Source organism: Misgurnus anguillicaudatus, chromosome 24 (genome assembly GCF_027580225.2).
Source record: "Misgurnus anguillicaudatus chromosome 24, ASM2758022v2, whole genome shotgun sequence".
NCBI classification, from domain to species: Eukaryota; Metazoa; Chordata; class Actinopteri; order Cypriniformes; family Cobitidae; genus Misgurnus; species Misgurnus anguillicaudatus.
Window position 1 is genome coordinate 4,842,656 of NC_073360.2, and position 18,595 is coordinate 4,861,250.

General features: G+C 37.6%; 1 protein-coding gene across 1 annotated transcript in view; it reads left to right on the plus strand.

Annotated features, from left to right (window-relative positions):
- atp1b3b (ATPase Na+/K+ transporting subunit beta 3b) overlaps window positions 1-18,595 on the plus strand; it is a 43,754-nt gene that overhangs the window by 16,211 nt on the left and 8,948 nt on the right. The window contains exons 2-5 of the mRNA XM_055195681.2: window positions 715-843; window positions 8,856-8,954; window positions 9,399-9,586; window positions 14,591-14,641. Coding sequence (XP_055051656.2) covers window positions 715-843; window positions 8,856-8,954; window positions 9,399-9,586; window positions 14,591-14,641 — 467 coding nt within the window. The remainder of the gene's footprint in view (window positions 1-714; window positions 844-8,855; window positions 8,955-9,398; window positions 9,587-14,590; window positions 14,642-18,595) is intronic.

The window sequence follows — 18,595 nt, forward strand, 5'->3', positions numbered from 1 at the left end:
AAATCTGGCTGGAAGTAGTAGGTCATCCAGGTTCTTTTTACCTGCTGTTGTGAATACTATGAATTTGAACACACAGTAATATGCTTATTTTCGCGTACTATATAGTAGGTGTGGGCGATAAATCGCCTGCGTTTCTCATGCGCATCTCATCAGTTAAGCCGGTTTCATAAGTCGTTAATCACCATCACCTGCTTTCAAATGGAGCAGCATTTACTACACAGAGCCGTATTTCACTGAGCAGCTAGGCAAAAACCGCATTCATAATCGTGGACAAGTCGCATCCGATAATGTATGCGATTTTGCCGAGCTTCTCAGTGAAGTACGGCTGTGTGTCATTGTAATTTAACTTCATAGCTACAATTAGGGCTGTGCAATTAATTGTTTTTATTTTCAATTTTTGATTCAAACAATTACAAAAACAAGATAATTGAGGTAAAACAATTAATAATTAAAATATAAATTGCATGCCGCTGGACCGATGTGTTTGTAAGGCACATCTAAAGCACAACTGCTTTGACATGTGTAGACTATTGTAATACTTGCTCAATAAAAAATTTAAATAAATGCATGTTTTCATACAAATGACCCCCCCCCCCCCAATAATCGTGATTTTGCCCATAACCGAGCAGCCGGAATGGCAATATTGTGCAAATGTGACCACAATAGAGATGATGCACTAGAATTACATTTTTCTTTCTCTCTTTCTTTCTACAGGTCTTATTTTCCTCTTTTATCTGGTCTTCTATGGATTCCTGGCTGGAATGTTCACCCTCACCATGTGGGTGATGCTTCAGACTCTGGATGATTACACTCCCAAATACAGGGACCGAGTGGCTAATCCAGGTAAACAATCCCAAGTCCATTAGAGGAAGGGTTTACTGGGCTTTCACAAAGGAGAAAATTTATACACTCTTATTGTTAGGGGACTTAAAAATTGAAGAAATGCAATTGAAATGTGTGTGATGTTGCACTTTTCAGTTTTTAAAATAAAGTAATTTTGAAAAAAAAAAAATTAAATGCTGCAAACTCGAAGGCTCCTGATATACAATACATGTGACCCTGTCTGTGAAACCCAAATAAAGTCCTTTTTTTTGGTCATTTTTTACAGAAAGTCATTCGATATAAATTAAAGAACATTTGGGGAAAATATCACTTGGTATCTTTGAAATGTATCAAATCTTTGACAAGAAAATCATGTTTTTGAGAAATTCCAATGTAAAGATAAGCGTTTATGTAAAACTGCAACACAGTTGAAGCATAATCTTCTAATAATTAAGTGCAGTGTCAATAAGTTCATTTGACTTCAGTATTTTTCATATAAGTGTTATAAATAAACACTTGAGTATTGTTTCTTGATAGCTTAGTTTTTAATCTATAATTTACAGCAATAAACACAAATTGCATGTTCTTGTCATTTTTAATTTCATGATGACTACTTTGATGCTTTAAATGTCAAAATTTTATTATTCGACTTTATCCAGGTTTTCACAGGCCGGGTCACATATATCAGTGCTTAAAGCTATGTTGTCCTTTAGGTCTCCTCATTGGGTTGCCATGTTGACATCACATGATGAGTCTTGTCTTGCAGTTTGACCACATTCATAAACACAGACGTCAGGGAAACTCGCCTCAGGCGCTGGTATTTTACAGAGAATGCCCACATATAATTCTTACTGATAAAACCAGAGAGAGAAAACAGTGAGGTTGATGCATATGCGTCGGTAGGAATACCATGATACGGCATGATTACCAAATTGCTATGCCCTTATATTAAACTGCTACACTTAGTGGGTGTGTTTCCCAAAAAAAGTTCTAGGATTCTTTAAGGTAAACTTATAGAATCGGATGTGATTCTTCCGGATTAATCCGGAATTTAAGCTTTTCCGACCTGAAAATGAGGCTTTCGTGAATCATGCAAATCCAATTTCTTTGTGTGTGTGTGTGGGGGGGGGGGGGGGTTGCAAGGCAAAGTAGTCTATTTATTTGTCACAATGGAACTTCATTCAAAGCAGAGCTCACCAAAGAGCTTGCAGACGGATCTCCGGCGTGTGGTCAGGGCTCCAGACTGCCCCCAAATGGTGGCATTTTGCCCCTAAAATTTGAGAGTGTGCCACTGAATTTTACATCCAGTCGCACATGTGCAACCAGTAAATTTGACCTTTTTTTCCAAAAGTGCACAATAAAATGTGACACTGAATTTGAAACGGCACATTGTACTTTCTGCATCTATCCTTGAAGTATTTATTAGTAATACAGTGGAAATTAGTAGAAATGTGAATATTTGGTTAGCATGTTGATTTACGGTGTGTGCCCCTAAATTTTCTGGTTGCGCCCCTAAAATTTTCAGTTGGGGGCCACTGTGCTCCTTTTGAAAAAAGTTAGTCTGGAGCCCTGTGTGGTGTTGGCTGCGAAAAAAAAATAATGCGTTCGCCGACAAATAGTATGAGAGGAACACATCTTTCTCTCTCAAACAAACTAGCCAATCAAAAGTAGATTGGGGAGGGTTCTTTGAGGTGTGGCTGAGATTCAGCTGCAGATGCCGCGCAGAAGTCATAACAAGTTAACGTTGTCAGCAGGATGAAGAGTAAGTATATGAAGCAGACGACCTAATTGATAAGGGACTTAAATCAGTGGTGCTGGGCATGAATAGAAGGAATAGGCAGAGACGGGCAGCATTTTAAATTTAAGAGAACCAGCCAGGTGTTTGCTGATTTTACAAAACTGTCCGTTTCAAATCAGGCTATGCCAGTAATGTAAATATCAGATTTCTCGTCGAGGTGAAATGCTGTCTCGCAATATCAATATAAAGTTGCGTTTGTGTCAAAACGTTTGCTTGCGTTATATTATTCTGTAATCACATACATTAACGCACGCAAATACGTGAATCAGATCCAACGTCATCCTGACGAACACACGCATGCGTTTGCTCCTCTTAATGGTTTGTGAATCTGGCAGTAACACTGCCGATTACAAAATAATATAATGACAAACACACACATTTGTGGATCTGGCTGTGAAACGCGTAGCTTTTGATTTTTAGATGCTTTGCCAAAAGAACTAACGTTATGCAAAGACAAATGCACTTGACTGCCTTTCCAGAAAGTCACAACATTTGAATTAAGTAACTTTAATCTTACAATTAGAATTTAATCTTTAAATTCTGCGTTCAAAGGTTTGTAATCAATAATTAATCTGTATTAAATGCCCCCACTAATTATTCTATAAACATTAAACATGTTTTGACCAATGGCGAATGTCATTTATCAAGTTGTGTATGTGGCTTGTGTGCCGCCTTATTATTACAATATGCAACCAAAGGGCACAAATTTGTTTACAAGAACATAAAAATCCTCATAGATGTAGTCACTTATTTTTACTCTCAAAATGCACCACATTGATGTATTTACCTTTTTAAAAGTTCAGTCTGATGCAGTGGCAAGGCTACATAATGGTCAGGGTGGCACTTGCCCCTTTGAATTATTTGAAATTATTCCATGGTCTGTTTAAATACTCGATTCTGATTGGCTGGAAGGTGTGCATTAAAACTGTTTAATGCACAGGTAGTTCTAGTCAGTTTAATTACAGTTAGAAATAATCTGCTACTATAAACATTGGTAACCATAAAAACACAGTTACACTTGCAGAGAGAGCGAGCGAGACATAAGTGCGTCTCTCTTTAAAGTGCGCAGGTTTTATTTCAGCACTACTTAAGTTAAGGCTCTCTGCTACGCGTCGGGTGGTTCTTCGCCTCTGCGTCGTGCATTGGAGCCCTTTGGTGCATGGCTAGCCGTGGATTATCCCTTACATAATGCATACCCGCAGTGCATTATCACCTTAGGTGTGCATTATTTTCTAATTATTCAACGGCTCATCATCAATTATTCTTTACATAACTTTAAAAGCAGAACACATTTTTATCTGTTCTATATTTACCTTCATTTAACACTTTTAAAGTTTTTAATACTCTAATCAACAGGGGCATGGACAAATATGGATGCTTTATGCAAATGTACCATATTTTCCGGACTATAAGTCGCATCAGTCAAAAATGCGTTTTGAATAGGAAAAAACATATTTAAGTCGCACTGAATTTTTTTACAAAATCTAAGCCGAAGAACAGACATTTAATCTGGAAAGGCAAGTTATTCAACTAAACAATAGCAGACAGAACAGCAGGCTGAATAAATGTCTGTACATGTTAAAGTTACATTATTTACACGATACACAATAGCGTACAGGACATACTGGGAGGCTGAATAGGCTAAATTAACACGACAAGCGAAATCAAGTTTAAAAAAGTCTTGAAGTCATTCCGCATCAATGAATCCATTAAATAACATAAATACAGGAGCAGCATAGAGCGGACTCTCAAGGCTGTAGACGGTAATGTTGTCTCTTGGTTCATATGAATTAATTTTAACATATAAGTCGCACCTGATTAGTAGTTTCAGTACCCCCCCCCCAAACTATGAAAAAACTGTGACTTATAGTCCGGAAAATACTTTGTTTATTATTGGTGAAAGAGTCAGCAAAGTTCATAAAAAAAAAAATCCAGTTTAAAAGGTTGTTAAATCACGGCATCCATAGCTTATCCATCCATGGGTCATTTAAATTCTCAGCACAATTCTCTATAATATCTAATATTAAATATTGCCCAGCTCTGCTACCAACCGATTAATTAGTTATCGACCCCCTTTTCCACCTTAGTTACGGACATCTGCAAAATCTACTATTGACCTCAACTCTGAGGATCCATTAAGCGGATGTGATTTATTCAGCGCTATTTTTAACGTTACCTCTGTTGCGATCCGAACGCAGCACCCAGTCTCTAGCAGTGTTACACATCATCCATTAACCTCCTACACACACACACACACACACACACACACACACACACACACACACACATACAGTCACACTTATCTGCCCACACACTCGTGTAGAGTACTCGCACTGAGAGTGCTCCAATTCTGTCCTTTAGTGCTGGAACCCCGGGAATATGAGACACTCTCTCTCGCTCTCTCTCGCTCTCTCTCTCTCGCTCTATCTCTCTCTCTCTCTCTCTCTCTCTCTCTCTCGCTCTCTCTCTCTCTCTCTCTCTCTCTCTACCATTCATCCTTCCCCAAGTGTCAATTTATTCCTCCCACTCCCCCCTCCTCTAGATCCTTAGTAACAAAATGTTCTCAGTACAGACACAGTTGGACATCATTTTAGACAAGTTGCGGTCCAATTATTAGAGATTTGAATGTTCCAAGCTTGTAAATGTGAAGGCAGGTATTAATGAGCACATTGGCACATTACTTTTCTTGACACAAAGGTTTTCTAATCTTATGATGACGCCCATTAAACGCTCAAACGTTGCCAAGACAACTGCAAAAGAGCATCTGTGTAAATCATCAGTCATTTTTACATTATCTTTGCACAGGTTCCAGCCTATCTGCCATTGATCACTGATCCTCCAACTCATGCGCTGACGTGTCAGACTGATCAAATAAACAGAGCAATGTTTGAAAGTACCACACTTGGCAAATTAAAGGAATATTTCACTTTCATAAAACTATTTAGTTTAAAATTGCTCTAAACGAACCCACCTGAGGCATTAGGGTCTTATATGCAAAACAATTGTCATTTTCACCAAGAAAAATATAAATATGTACTTTTAAACCACAACTTCTTACAATTAGCATCCCACATACAACAACATCAGAACGGACCTCTTTCTCCACACTTTTAAACATTGGAGTGGTAGCTTCGCATACGTCATGCATGACCTTTCGACATAATTATGTAATAGGGTAATACAGGTCACAATGGCGCCTCACACGGATGGTGCAAGTCGAGAAGTTGTGGTTTAAAGGTGTTAATAATAGTATTATAAAAAGTAATATATTCCTTTTAAGTATTTCAACAATAAACAAACAACGCAGCTTGATGATATGTAAAAGGAGCTAGGAGTGATGGCAGTTATAGACCTTTTGTGAATAGATGCAATGTGGTGGCAGAAAAATAGTTCAAATGAATTAGACATGAGTGAAATGAACAATATAACTCACTAGAAAATGTCTTGAGTGTCAGAATAGGAATGCCAAAAAAAGATAGCCTTCGTTTATATATTATACCATCATCCAAGACACCATTTGAACATAAATGTAGGTGTTTATGATTGCAATAAGCCCTCAACCGGACAGACTGGAGTGATGAAATAATCTGCAAAATTTTTAATAATAGAAAAGAATATAATTAGAGAAGAAGTCCGGTGTTCTGTCGAAGTCTGTTCCCTCTATATGTTTTCATCACATTACATTTATCATTTATTTAGAAAGATTTAAGATTTGAATGAGTTCATAATATCAATAATATTACCATTCATTAAATATTTCATAATTTTTCTGTTTTCTATTACTTCTTTTTACCTTCTATCTTAGCCTATGTCTTCTTCCTGTTTGTTCTAAATTATGATGTTTGCATACTTGATAAATATATAAACACACACACACACACGATGTAAAGTCTTATTAATATATAAACAGGCCTATACAAATTAATTTGTATGTAAACATAATAATCTTAGAACAAACTCGTAGGCTATAAATATAAGGAAGAAATTGAAACAGGAAAATGATGAAATATTTAATAAAAGGTATTATATAAAATACATAATAGTATTGCTCTTATATGTCCTTTAGCGATTCAGACTGTAAAAATAATTGATTTACCAATAAAGAACAATACATATACATTACATACACGCACACATATCAGTAGCCAAGCCATTTAAACTTTTAATTTATTAAAAATAAACGTAACTTGGTGAAAACGTTATAAGAAACATTACACTTAAGAGAAATATAGTGGAAACAGACTTCGACAGAACACTGGATCCATAAAAATCCTGGTTTAATCACTTTCACTTTCTGCCACCAGTTGGGCTCCCGCTCCGCCCACAAAAAACGTCATCTATGTTTGCAAACACGCAAAAAGGCTGAAACAGTTCACTCCTTCACTATTCCTTATATAGAAAATGACATTTGAGTCCACTTTATGGTGAAGAAGTAATTTTATTTACTTATTATAAGAAGTCATTTATGAATTATATCGCATTAAAAGCCGAAACCAAAGATAACACGGACATCATACTGTTGACAGACATTGTTGAAAACATTTAGGATAATGCAAGTACATGAGTTGTGCTAGTAGCATTTGTATATTTTAATTTTAAGTCTTACATATTGTGCCATTTAAGAGCATTTTCCATACATTCTAGATCAGGGGTCTTCAACTAAAATTGGTGGAGGTCCAGTAAATGAACCCTCCGCACCAGCCGAGGTCCGGACATGTACTGCACGTAAAAACATAAATTGACAGCTTTCGCCAGACTAAAAAAATGAGTGTAAATATTTGTTTTACTAAACAAAATATAGTGCTATCAAGTATATTGAATAACGTTTCTTCATATGTATAAGCAGTAATCCTTCACAAAATGGATTTCATGTTAATGCTGTTCTGTTACTGTATGTCCTTTCAGTTGCTTAGTACAAAAATATCTAAATTTATCCAGTAACAATGTCTGACAAAAATATGAAGGGAACAGTGCAAAATGCATTCATCTCTAAATCTGCAAAACACACATTCATTTCCACATAACAATTTAAAAGGAAAACTAAAGTGCTCTTTTCTGCTAAACTGAGATTTACAATCACAAACAATGAATACAAACCTCTCTGGCTTAATCAAATCATATCTCATGTTACTTTCATTCTCATTTATTGTCTGTACTTAACTAAATGTAATGTTGGACAGTCTCCTCTGTGCTTCAAGTTGCACTGGTAAAATATCATCATCAATATCAGTCCGAAACACAAACAGGCAAAACTAAACTGCCAGTGTTGGAAAAATGAAAAAGTGCAGGAAAACATTTCTCTCTTAATTTGTACTGTTCCTTCAAGTCTATACAAATGTAAATAAGCTCAAATGAAAAATAAATAAAATAGACTGAACTAAGTTGAACTTAAAGACGAAAGCATAAAGTCCTAGTTAAAAAAAAAACAATGTTTATTGATCATTCTTGACATGTTTTTACTTTTGATAATGTTAAGTGTTGAGAATGCTGACTCGCAACTATACGTTGAGCCAAAAATGCAGCATCACGCACTCCTTTGCTATTACCCCATCTGTAAAGGGCTTGCTTTCCTAAAATCCACTGTATTTTCAGTGAACACACATTGATGACTCGTCATAACTCGTGTGGGTCGCTCATACTGGGTTTTTAGTTCATTTATTTTTTGCACCCTTACCTCGGACCTAAGGGTAAGTTTCTTCAAAGTGTCTGTTTAGTTTCGTAATAGTGTTTAATGTCCCCACTTTTGACAACCGCAACAGACTCGCGAGCAGATGAGGCTCTCTGCTTTCTTCCATGCACACCTGTCTGTGACTGTTCGCGATGCCACCGCTGCGCCGCACTCGAAACCTGTGTCGTTGTAGGACCCATATAGCGCTACTGGGCTGACCATATATGTGCCTGATATAAATTTGATTTTAAAATAACGTTAAATAGTGTTTGCTATTTATGTAGTTTATTGTGTTAAAAGTCTTTGCGGTCCGGATGGACACATCTCGCGGTCCGGATTCGGACCGGAGTCCGGCAGTTGGGGACCCCTGTTCTAGATCATGAACATCATTTACTGTCAAACAGGAAGTGCTTTATTTTGTCATGTGTTACAGATGAGTAAAAGCTCTTCATATCTTCTAGGTTAAAATGGTCACCTCAAATAGACGTCTTGGTGATGTTTGTGCGTTTTTTGAGCAACATCATTAGATCTGTGTTATGTATATCTGCATTGGTTTTGTATCCGCAGGTCTGATGATTAGGCCAAGATACATGGATATTTCATTCAACCGCTCCATTCCCCAGCAATACAACAAGTATGTGTCGCACATGGAGTCTTTCCTGCGGCGTGAGTACCATTACTCTTACTCTTTCTTTTTCACTTCTAGCGGTACAGATGATTAATGACACTGAACCATATTGAACCATGAAGGTCAGGTTGATCTTGCAGATCTTTTGTTTTATTCTGCTTTATTATAACCAAACCAATATCACATCCCCTAAAATCAAGACCTGTTCAAACTCCCAACATTTTTTGCATTAGGTCACTGCTGGTCATCTACAGTAACCATTAATGACACGAGTGAACATAAAACTAAGTTTAAAACCCAGTTTATATATTTTATATGTCACTCTGATTTCATTGGAAAAGAATATATGAGAATGTCTTATGCCACCAGCCAAATGTGTCTTAAACTTCCTGTATCAATAGGAAACACACAGGATAGAAGTTTCATGAGATTTATTTTTCTCATCACTCATCATCTTCATTCTCTCTCTTGTGTGTCTTCAGCGTACAATGACTCTCTGCAGGTGGCGAATAAAAACTGTACTCTGGGTGAGTACTACGAGCAAGATAATGATGAGGAGAAGAAGGTGTGCCCGTTCATGAGGAGTCAGCTGCAACAGTGCTCTGGATTGGGTGATGCTACTTTTGGTTACTCAGAGGGACAGCCATGCATCTTGGTCAAGATGAATCGAGTGAGTTTTTATCTGTCTGTCTGTCTGTCCGTCTCTGTCTTTTTTAAATGTCCGTATGTCTGTCTATCCATCCAGCTATCTCTCTATATGCCCATCCGTCTGTTTGTCTATCTGCCCGTCCATCCATCCCTTATCCATCTATCCACGCTTTATCCATCCACTCTTTATCTTTCCATCCATCCACCCTTTATCCATCCATTCAATCTTTATCTATCATCCATCCATCCACCCTTCATCCATCCACCCATCCATCCATCCATCCGCCCACCCATCCATCCATCCATCCATCCATCCATCCACCTTTCATCTATCCACCCATCCATCCATCATCCATTCTTCATCCATCCATCCATCTGTCTGTCTATCTGCCCAACCAACCATTTTTCATCTATCATCTATCCTTCATCCATTTATCTATACAGCCATCTGTCTATCCCTCTTTCTGTCTGTCTATCTATCCATCCATCCGCCTATCCATCTATCTGTCTGTCTGTCTGTCTGTCTGCCTGCCTGCCTGCCTGCCTGTCTGTCTATCTGCCCGTCCATCCATCCATTCTTTATCTATCCATCAATCTGCCTATCCGCCTATCTGTCCGTCTGTCTGTCTGCCTGCCTGCTTGTCTGTCTATCTGCCTATCCATCCATCCATTCTTTATCTATCCATCCATTCTTTATCTATCCATCAATCTGCCTATCCACCTATCTGTCCCTTTGTCTGTCTGTCTGTCTGTCTGTCTGTCTGTCTGTCTATCTGTCATCCATCCACCCTTCATCCATCCACCCTTCACCCATCCACCCTTCCTTCATCCATCTGTCTGTCTATCTGCCTAACCACCCATCCTTTAATTATCCATCTATCCTTCATCCATTTATCCTTACAGCCATCTGTCTGTTTATCCATATAGCCATCTGTCTATCCCTCTTTCTGTCTATCTATCCATCCATCTGCCTATCCATCTATTTGTCTGTCTACCTATCTGTCCATCTATCTATCTGCCTGTCTGCCTGCCTGTCTGCCTGCCTGTCTGCATGCCTGTCTGCCTGCCTGTCTGTCTGTCTGTCTATCTGCCCGTCCATCCATCCATTCTTTATCTATCCATCCATCTGCCTATCCACCTATCTGTCCGTCTGTCTGTCTGTCTGTCTGCCTGCCTGTGTCTGTGTCTGTCTGTCTATCTGCCCATCCATCCTTTATCCATCCATACATCCTTCATCCATCCTTCATCCACACATTCATCCTTCATCCACCCATACATCATCCATCTGTGTGTCTATCCATCCAGCCGTCTGTCTGTCTATCTGCCAATCCATCATCTATTTATCTGTTTATCCATCTTTGTCTATCTTTCTTTTCATCTGCCCATCCATCTATTTGTCTGTCTACCTATCTGTCCATTCATCCATTTATCTGTCTGTCTGTGTCTATCTGCCTGTCCATCCATTCATCCATCTGTTTGTCTATTTTCCTATACAACAGCCAGCCATCTGACTATTTATCTGTCTATCCATCTGTCTTTCTGTCAATCTATCCATCCGCCTATCCATCTATCTGTCTTTCTACCTATCTGTCCGTCTGTCTGTGTCTGTCTGTCTATCTGCCTGTCTATTTGCCTATCCATTGATCCATCTATCTTTGTTTACTCATCCATCCGTCCATTCAATCTTTAGCCACCCTTCATCCGCAGTGATTGACAAAACACCTGAACAGTTTGACATAAAGACTGTGACCCTAAACCGGTCGCACTGCAAATCGCGCAGTAAATAGAAACCTTTAATGGTTTTTAGAGAGAGCTTGAACACAAATGAACACAGGGCCATTTAAAAACTGCTACCTTTTGGAATCGAGTTGAAATGGTCTTGGATGTTAGAACCGCACTCCACTCTTGCTTAGTGCTGGGCGATAATTCGATAACGATAATTTTACAGATATAAACTTTTTCGATAAAACGATAAGGACAGTTCTATAAGTGATCGATAATGTTTACGCACTGTGCGTAATGTTGCGCAAGCACTTCCGGATGCGGCACGCGCTCTTGGTTTACAATCAGAGTGTCATTTAGACTTGAAGGAGTGGAGGATGAGGCAAGTTATTCATTTATCAGTAGAGCCCTATGATTTTCGCAATGCGGATAACGCGGACGGAATCACGGAATCCAAATGCGCGGAAACAGTTTCTTGTGTGTAATGTTGCACGCGCAAACAGGGTTCATCAAACACAGCAGACACAATAGACGGGTTGCACGGCGACGTCACTAACTGGTTGCGCGCGCAACCGAGGGGCAGAAAGAAGAGACGTGCATTGTGTTGTATGCTAGTAGCGGTGTCTGTAATTCAAAATGCCAAGGAACTGTTGCGTGGAAAATAGTACCAACAGAGTCAGTGCTGGGTGCCTGATGTTAACATACCAGTAGATGCGACTAATACGTTACTAGCATTATAATTATAACATTATAATTCATACATGTATCACAGTAACACTGCAAAAATAAAGACAGAAAAACAGATACAACTAAAATCAAGTCTTATTTATATACAAACAATAAAGAACGCTTCAATAATTAAGGTTGTTGCAGTAGCGGATCAGCTCACCAATCGGGCTTTCTGCCTCTTGGTTGCGCGCGCACCCTGCAATGTTTGTAAACTTGCAACCCCTCTATTGGCACAGACACAGTATACTGTACGTTCTTTCAGCGTCCGCCTTCCGCACGCCCACATTCGCACAGCTTTAAAAGTATATTAACAGGACATTCACTTATTCAGGAAACTGAGGAAAAACAGCAGATCCACCACAGCAGTGAATGAAATGTATGCGTATGTGCGCTCCCACAGCAACGTCACACTCTTGACATCCATTTATCAGCGTGTATAGCTCGTATATGTATAACACACGCATGATCACTGAACTAAGTTTTCTTTTTTGTTTAAGTGAACATAAACAGCTGGATATTACTCAGTATATTGGGTCTTAAAGTGACAGTAGCCTGCTGCTTTCTGTGTCAGAAATGTGTTGATTTCATAACAAATATATTTACATTTAATACAGATGCCTGAACATTAAAACAAGATTTTAGTATTTGTTTTTGTCATGTTCTGACTAAAAAGTAGCTTAAAACCATTATTAACTGTCTGGTTTGTACAATTTTCATTCAGGACTAATAATCTGCCTTTAAATGTGACAGGAATAAAGATTTGTTATTTATCATGATAATTATCGATATCGACTGATATGGAAAACATTTTCTCGATAATTTTTTGGGTCATATCGCCCAGCCCTACTCTTGCTTATAGAGTCCCGACCCGCACCTACAATGCAAATGACATGATGATATTATTACACCCGTTACATCAAATATTATGCGCTTCACCCGCGGGTACCCCAAACCTGCTGTTCTGTCTGAAAACAGATGAAACCGTCTAACCGCTGCCTTAAGTTTAATATTACCAAAGTCCGTCTCTTCCCACAGGATTAATGTAAGTTTTCTTCCAAACAGATTTAACTATTAATGTCTTGCAGTCCCATGTAAGTAGTATTTAGCCTACCTTTTGTTTTTGGACAAAAATCTTATAATTTATTGTGAAACGATCTGAATGTGTCGATCTGATGCACAGAAGATTGATAGCCTATATTTTGAATAACTAATGGCCTGAAAACTTGATCACATGAGTACAGTAATTCCAAAAGAATGTTAAAAAAACCAGAGTAATATGTTAAATTAAAAGTTTAATGTCTCTTACAGTATATAAATTAAAAGAACATCTTACGCGTGATGACCCTGCTCCTTAAATTACCCTAAATTAATGGTCATACAGACAAAAGTAAAACAACATTCGAAACTGCAAATGGTGTACTTTTATTTGTGTACACCCACAAAAACATTGTGCTTATTTAAAATGATTAAAAAAACATGCTTTCCGCTGCTTTGGTTTTGAAATGCGTCACAAAAAAGAACAAACTTATATAGGCTAGGTTACTTTTGAATTCTTTTGTTAACCTGCTAATTATTTAAGTGAAACATATTTCGCGTAAGCTTATTTGTTTTATAATTTATTTCATCAAACAGAGACGTAATCATGTTCTGTGGATTTAAAGCTATTCGCTGATGAAATTAAACCCTTTGGGGAAATTATGATATTATAGGAGATTTATTTATAAATGAGTGAACAACGCGAATCAAGGAAGGAATTATTTCTCTATTTAAGACAATTTGGTAGCTTTATTTTGGCGGGAATGTTTTTTGGCTTGGTGGCACGCCACGGCAGAATGCATGTAGCGGAAATACTGCATCCATTGATCCGTCTATCCATCTACCTGTCTGTCTGTCCATTTATCCATCATTCATCCATCTATCTGTCTGTCTGTCTATGTCTATCTGTCTACTAGGGCTGCATAATGATTGATCGCGACTAATTGTTTGCATAATAAAAGTTTTTATTTACATCATATATGTGTGTGTGTGTGTGTGTGTGTGTGTGTATAATATAAATTATATATACATCTAAAAATGTATATACACATATAAATACTTCTTAAATATCTACATGCATGTGTATTTATTTATACAAAATTATTATACACAGGACACACACATATATTATGTAAACAAAAACTTTTATACTGCAAACGATTAGTTGCGATTAATCGTTATCCAGCCCTACTGTCTACCTATCTATCTATCTGTCCACCTGTCTATCCATCTTGAATTAGTTGTTGTATGAGTGTTTCATTACAAGACGCATAAAAACCAATGAGATTCAAGGTTACTGATTTTCTAGTCTGAGGGCGAGTGAATTTGAATATTCGGATGAACGATGACCTCCAACAGGCATCGGAGAAATGACAGTAACATAAAACACACCACCCCTTTAAAGATTGAGGTCAGGCTAGTTCACAAAGTTTGGATTCAATGAATTTTAAATGATGCGGTTCACTCAGGGATCAATGTTGTGAAATTATTCTTTATCTTAGGATGTTTGTTCAGTCTGTATGTTTCTTGTCACTCGCAGGTTATTGGACTGAGACCTCGAGGAGATCCACGCATCAGCTGTGCTGCCAAGGTAACACATTCAACACTACAGCACTTTATTGTGTATGTGGTTAAGTGTGAGCTAGCATGAGTATGACGTGCTTGTGTAAGTCAAAGTTTATGGGCGCTAGTGTGTATCCATTTTGCATTTTTACACACCTGTTTGTATCTGGTCTTTCTCCACGCTGCCTATAGGGTCAGCAGTTTCAATGGTGGGTAAGATGTGGGGCCCAGCCTCCCGATTGTGTCCCCAGGGTCCTTGCCCCGGGCCTTTTTCATAATTTTGCTGCCTCTTTCCTGTACTGCTTTGTCTCTGGTGCTTTAATCTGCCCTCATTCTAGATATAATGTATACCTTCAAACCTCAGCTATAGGGAGTACAAGGCTCAGTGTATGTAGAGGAACCACCGTGATCCCCGTTTACATCTGATATTAACATCTGTCTCAGGTGATCTGATCACAAGTCATTGGCCGAGACAAATTACCCCAGTTTTAGAATATATCACCAATATGTGAATCCTGTTTTTGTGTGTAATAGTTTTTTTATTGCATGCTGTGATGTAAAGAATACTTTAATATGTTTAATTAAAAACATGCATGCACTATATGCTTTTTGAACAAACATTACATGGAAAATTGTCAAAATATCACAAATGTGCACATTGCAATGGTTTGCAATAACAAAATTATGTTTTAGATGAATGCAAATAGACTGCACTGCAAGAGATGACTTTCGTAGTATTTTTGTCTTGTTTTCAGTACAAATATCTAAAAATTCTTTACAAAAATGCATTTTCTTGATGAGCAGGTGACCTGGGAAAGTGGGTCTGGTTTTTAGACAAAACATATCAGGTTTGGGTACATTTGTGCTTAAAACAAGCAAAAAAACAAGTAATTTTTTCTTGAATTTACTTAATACAAGAAAAACGTAACAAAAAATGTCTTATTCCATTGGCATATTTTTTGCTTGTTTTAAGCACAAATCTGCTTAAATTTTATATGTTTTGTCTAAAAACTAGACTTATTTTTTTAGGTCATTTGCTCATCAAGAAAATACATTTTGATTAATGTTTAGATATTTCTACTGAAAACAAAACAAAAATATAAAGTCATTTTTTGCAGTGAGGTTGTTTCAAAAATATATATTTTTTTTCTTGCTGCTACTTGTAAGTACTAACTTGGCAAATCCAGAAACTAGTGTATTGTATCTTTCTCTTAAGGGTGTCCATTGTTGTTTATCATGCCTTAGCATAAATTCGGGTTTACACTTTACACTATAAATGTGATGTCACCACCTCTGAAAGGTGTCTTGTTCGGATCACAAAATGCATTTGATCACATGTACACCTGTATTTAGCCCTGTCAACTTGTGTTCACTTCACCTGAGACCTTCTCACATGTACAGTAAATGAGGCCTAATATCTATCGCTAGTGCTGAACTGTCACGCACAGACGGGTGAAATGTTATATTACCAATCAAATTCATGGTGGTTCAGGTATATTTTGTTCTCTTGTAAAACATTGAGTTTCTGAGGTCAAAAAGATAAGAATTCACATCTACAGAGACTAAACCAATATCAGGGACAGATTGTGCAATGGTTTGTTTTCGTTGAAGTAGTTGCGTGCTGCACATGTGAGGTGTTCATAACAGACCTGGCCCATTTATCCAATGTCCCATTCAAACTTATGTTATTATTTCGCCACGTCTTCCTACGTGACTCTTCAGAGACCGCTCAGCCATGTGTGACCCTTGAAGGTATACAGCGGACACAAGACAGTGTGCTCTTTGCTTTCAAATCGTGCAGATGGTTCTCGCTCTTTCAATTTTTCCATTTCTTACTAAACAAACCTCCACTAATCTAGATCCTGCAGTGCTTCAGTGGCGACTTTCACTATATTTTCTGTGACATGTGGTTCTTAACGTATATGGTACAAACCGTCATAATGAATGTCATAATTTGACATATTCGGTTTAATTCAAACAGAATGGATTTCTTTAAGTTGTTCCTCGCATCATCTTGACATAAATTGTCACCTTAAAGATAAACAAATTTACTTTGCCATAAACTTTCTTACATAAATGAAGGTCTTGAAGTTGCGTTAGCTCCTGTAAAAGTTTGTGATGTGCTTAACGTTTTAGCCCTTTATTGATTTTCTTATGGCACATACCCAAACAATCTGTTACACAAGAATTTGTAAGACAAATTCCTGACATTTTGTTATTGGGTGCATGTTCACAAATGATAACTAAATAGGATATACAGCGTTAAAGTTGCAATCCGTAACTTCAACCATATCGCACATTTTAGAGTGGCCTTTTATTGTGGCCAGCCTAAGGCACGCCTGTGTAATAATCATGCTGTTTTCAATTCAGCATCTTGATATGGCAGACCTGTGAGGTGGATGAATTATCTCGACAAAGTAGAAGTGCTCACTAACACAGATTTAGACAGATTTGTGAACAATATTTGAGAGAAATTGGCCTTGTGTGTACATAGAAAAAGTCTTAAATGAGTTCAGCTCATGAAAAATAGGGGCAAAAACAAAAATTTTCGTATATAATTTTGTTCAGTGTATATAACACTCTGCTAACAGTTTTTGGAGATTTTAATGTGAAAAATCTCTTAAATTTTATGAAAAGGTCTGCGTGTGTGAAATCGCCGAAAGAAGCACTGCACTTTTTTTCAAGCTTCTGTGCTGATGCTTTTTATTTTGATTATTAAATCATACATTAAGTTTTTAGGCTGTCTTCTCTAAACAACTGACTTATAAACTGCTTCCTTTTTATTGGACTACAAGCATGCAAAACGTTGACCTGTACCTGGACACGCAACCATTTTCAAAGCTTACAGCAAGTCATCTCATTTTGGTTCACTTAATTAAAGATGAACCATTTATTGAATGCACACTAGGATCTAAACCTTGCAACTGTTCCAGGATCAGTGGAAACAGTTTGATGCTTCATGCTTTTGCTGGATATATATGACTGCAGTGAGTAGGGCTGCACGATTCGGAGAAAAAATCTAATTGCGATTTTTCTGATCAAAATTGCGATTCGCGATTTAAAGTGCGATTCATTAGTATAAAATAAAAGAGCTACATCCAGGTTTGTTGTGGTGGTTTTAATAGCACCAAAAAAAGATGCTGTGCTACTGTTTATTTAAAACCTCTTAAACATTAAGTTGTCTGCAGGACTTTGCTCTTCTGCAAGCACATTAAAGTACATTAAAATACAATTTAACAAAAATTTATTGAAAGTTTTATTTAAAATAACATATAGGCCAATGTATTTTGGCTGTCACAACAACAATGCTTCTGACAAGCAAATGTTTAGTTTTTCTTTTAATCATAAGACTATACTCATCTTGTTTTACTTTTCAGGCATCTGTAATAAATGTAAATATATTAGTTATTAGAATCTATGATTTAACATAAGCAAAAAATACAAATAAAAGACTGCACAGTTAACACTTTTGGGCATTTTGGGTGCCTTAACATACTCGAAAACTCTTGAAATTTGGCACAGACGTTAGAGTCGTCCGTCATTGCGAACAGACAAAGGCTGGAACACGGGCGTTGCACGGGGGCTCTGTAGCGCCCCCTGTAATGCAAAAACAAACAGTAGTGCGCAGATCGGGCAAACATGTACGCACATTTACGAAAGTTGGTACACATATAGATCTCATCGACCCGAACAACTTTCGCCCTCTAACATTTTAGCTCCGCCCAACAGGAAGTCCGCCATTTTGGATTGTTTAAAAAATGCATGCGGTGAACTTTTGAATACTCCTCCTAGGGGATTCAAGCAAATGACACCAAACGTGGTGATCATGATGTCAAGACATTGGACTTGCTAAATTGCGAAGGGATTTTTGATATCTCGAACGGTGTTGCAATGGCGAAGCGGCAAAGTCATATCAAAATCAGAGAAACAGAAAGTGTCTAATATCTAAGGCAAAAAATGTCTTATAGTGATGACACGCGGG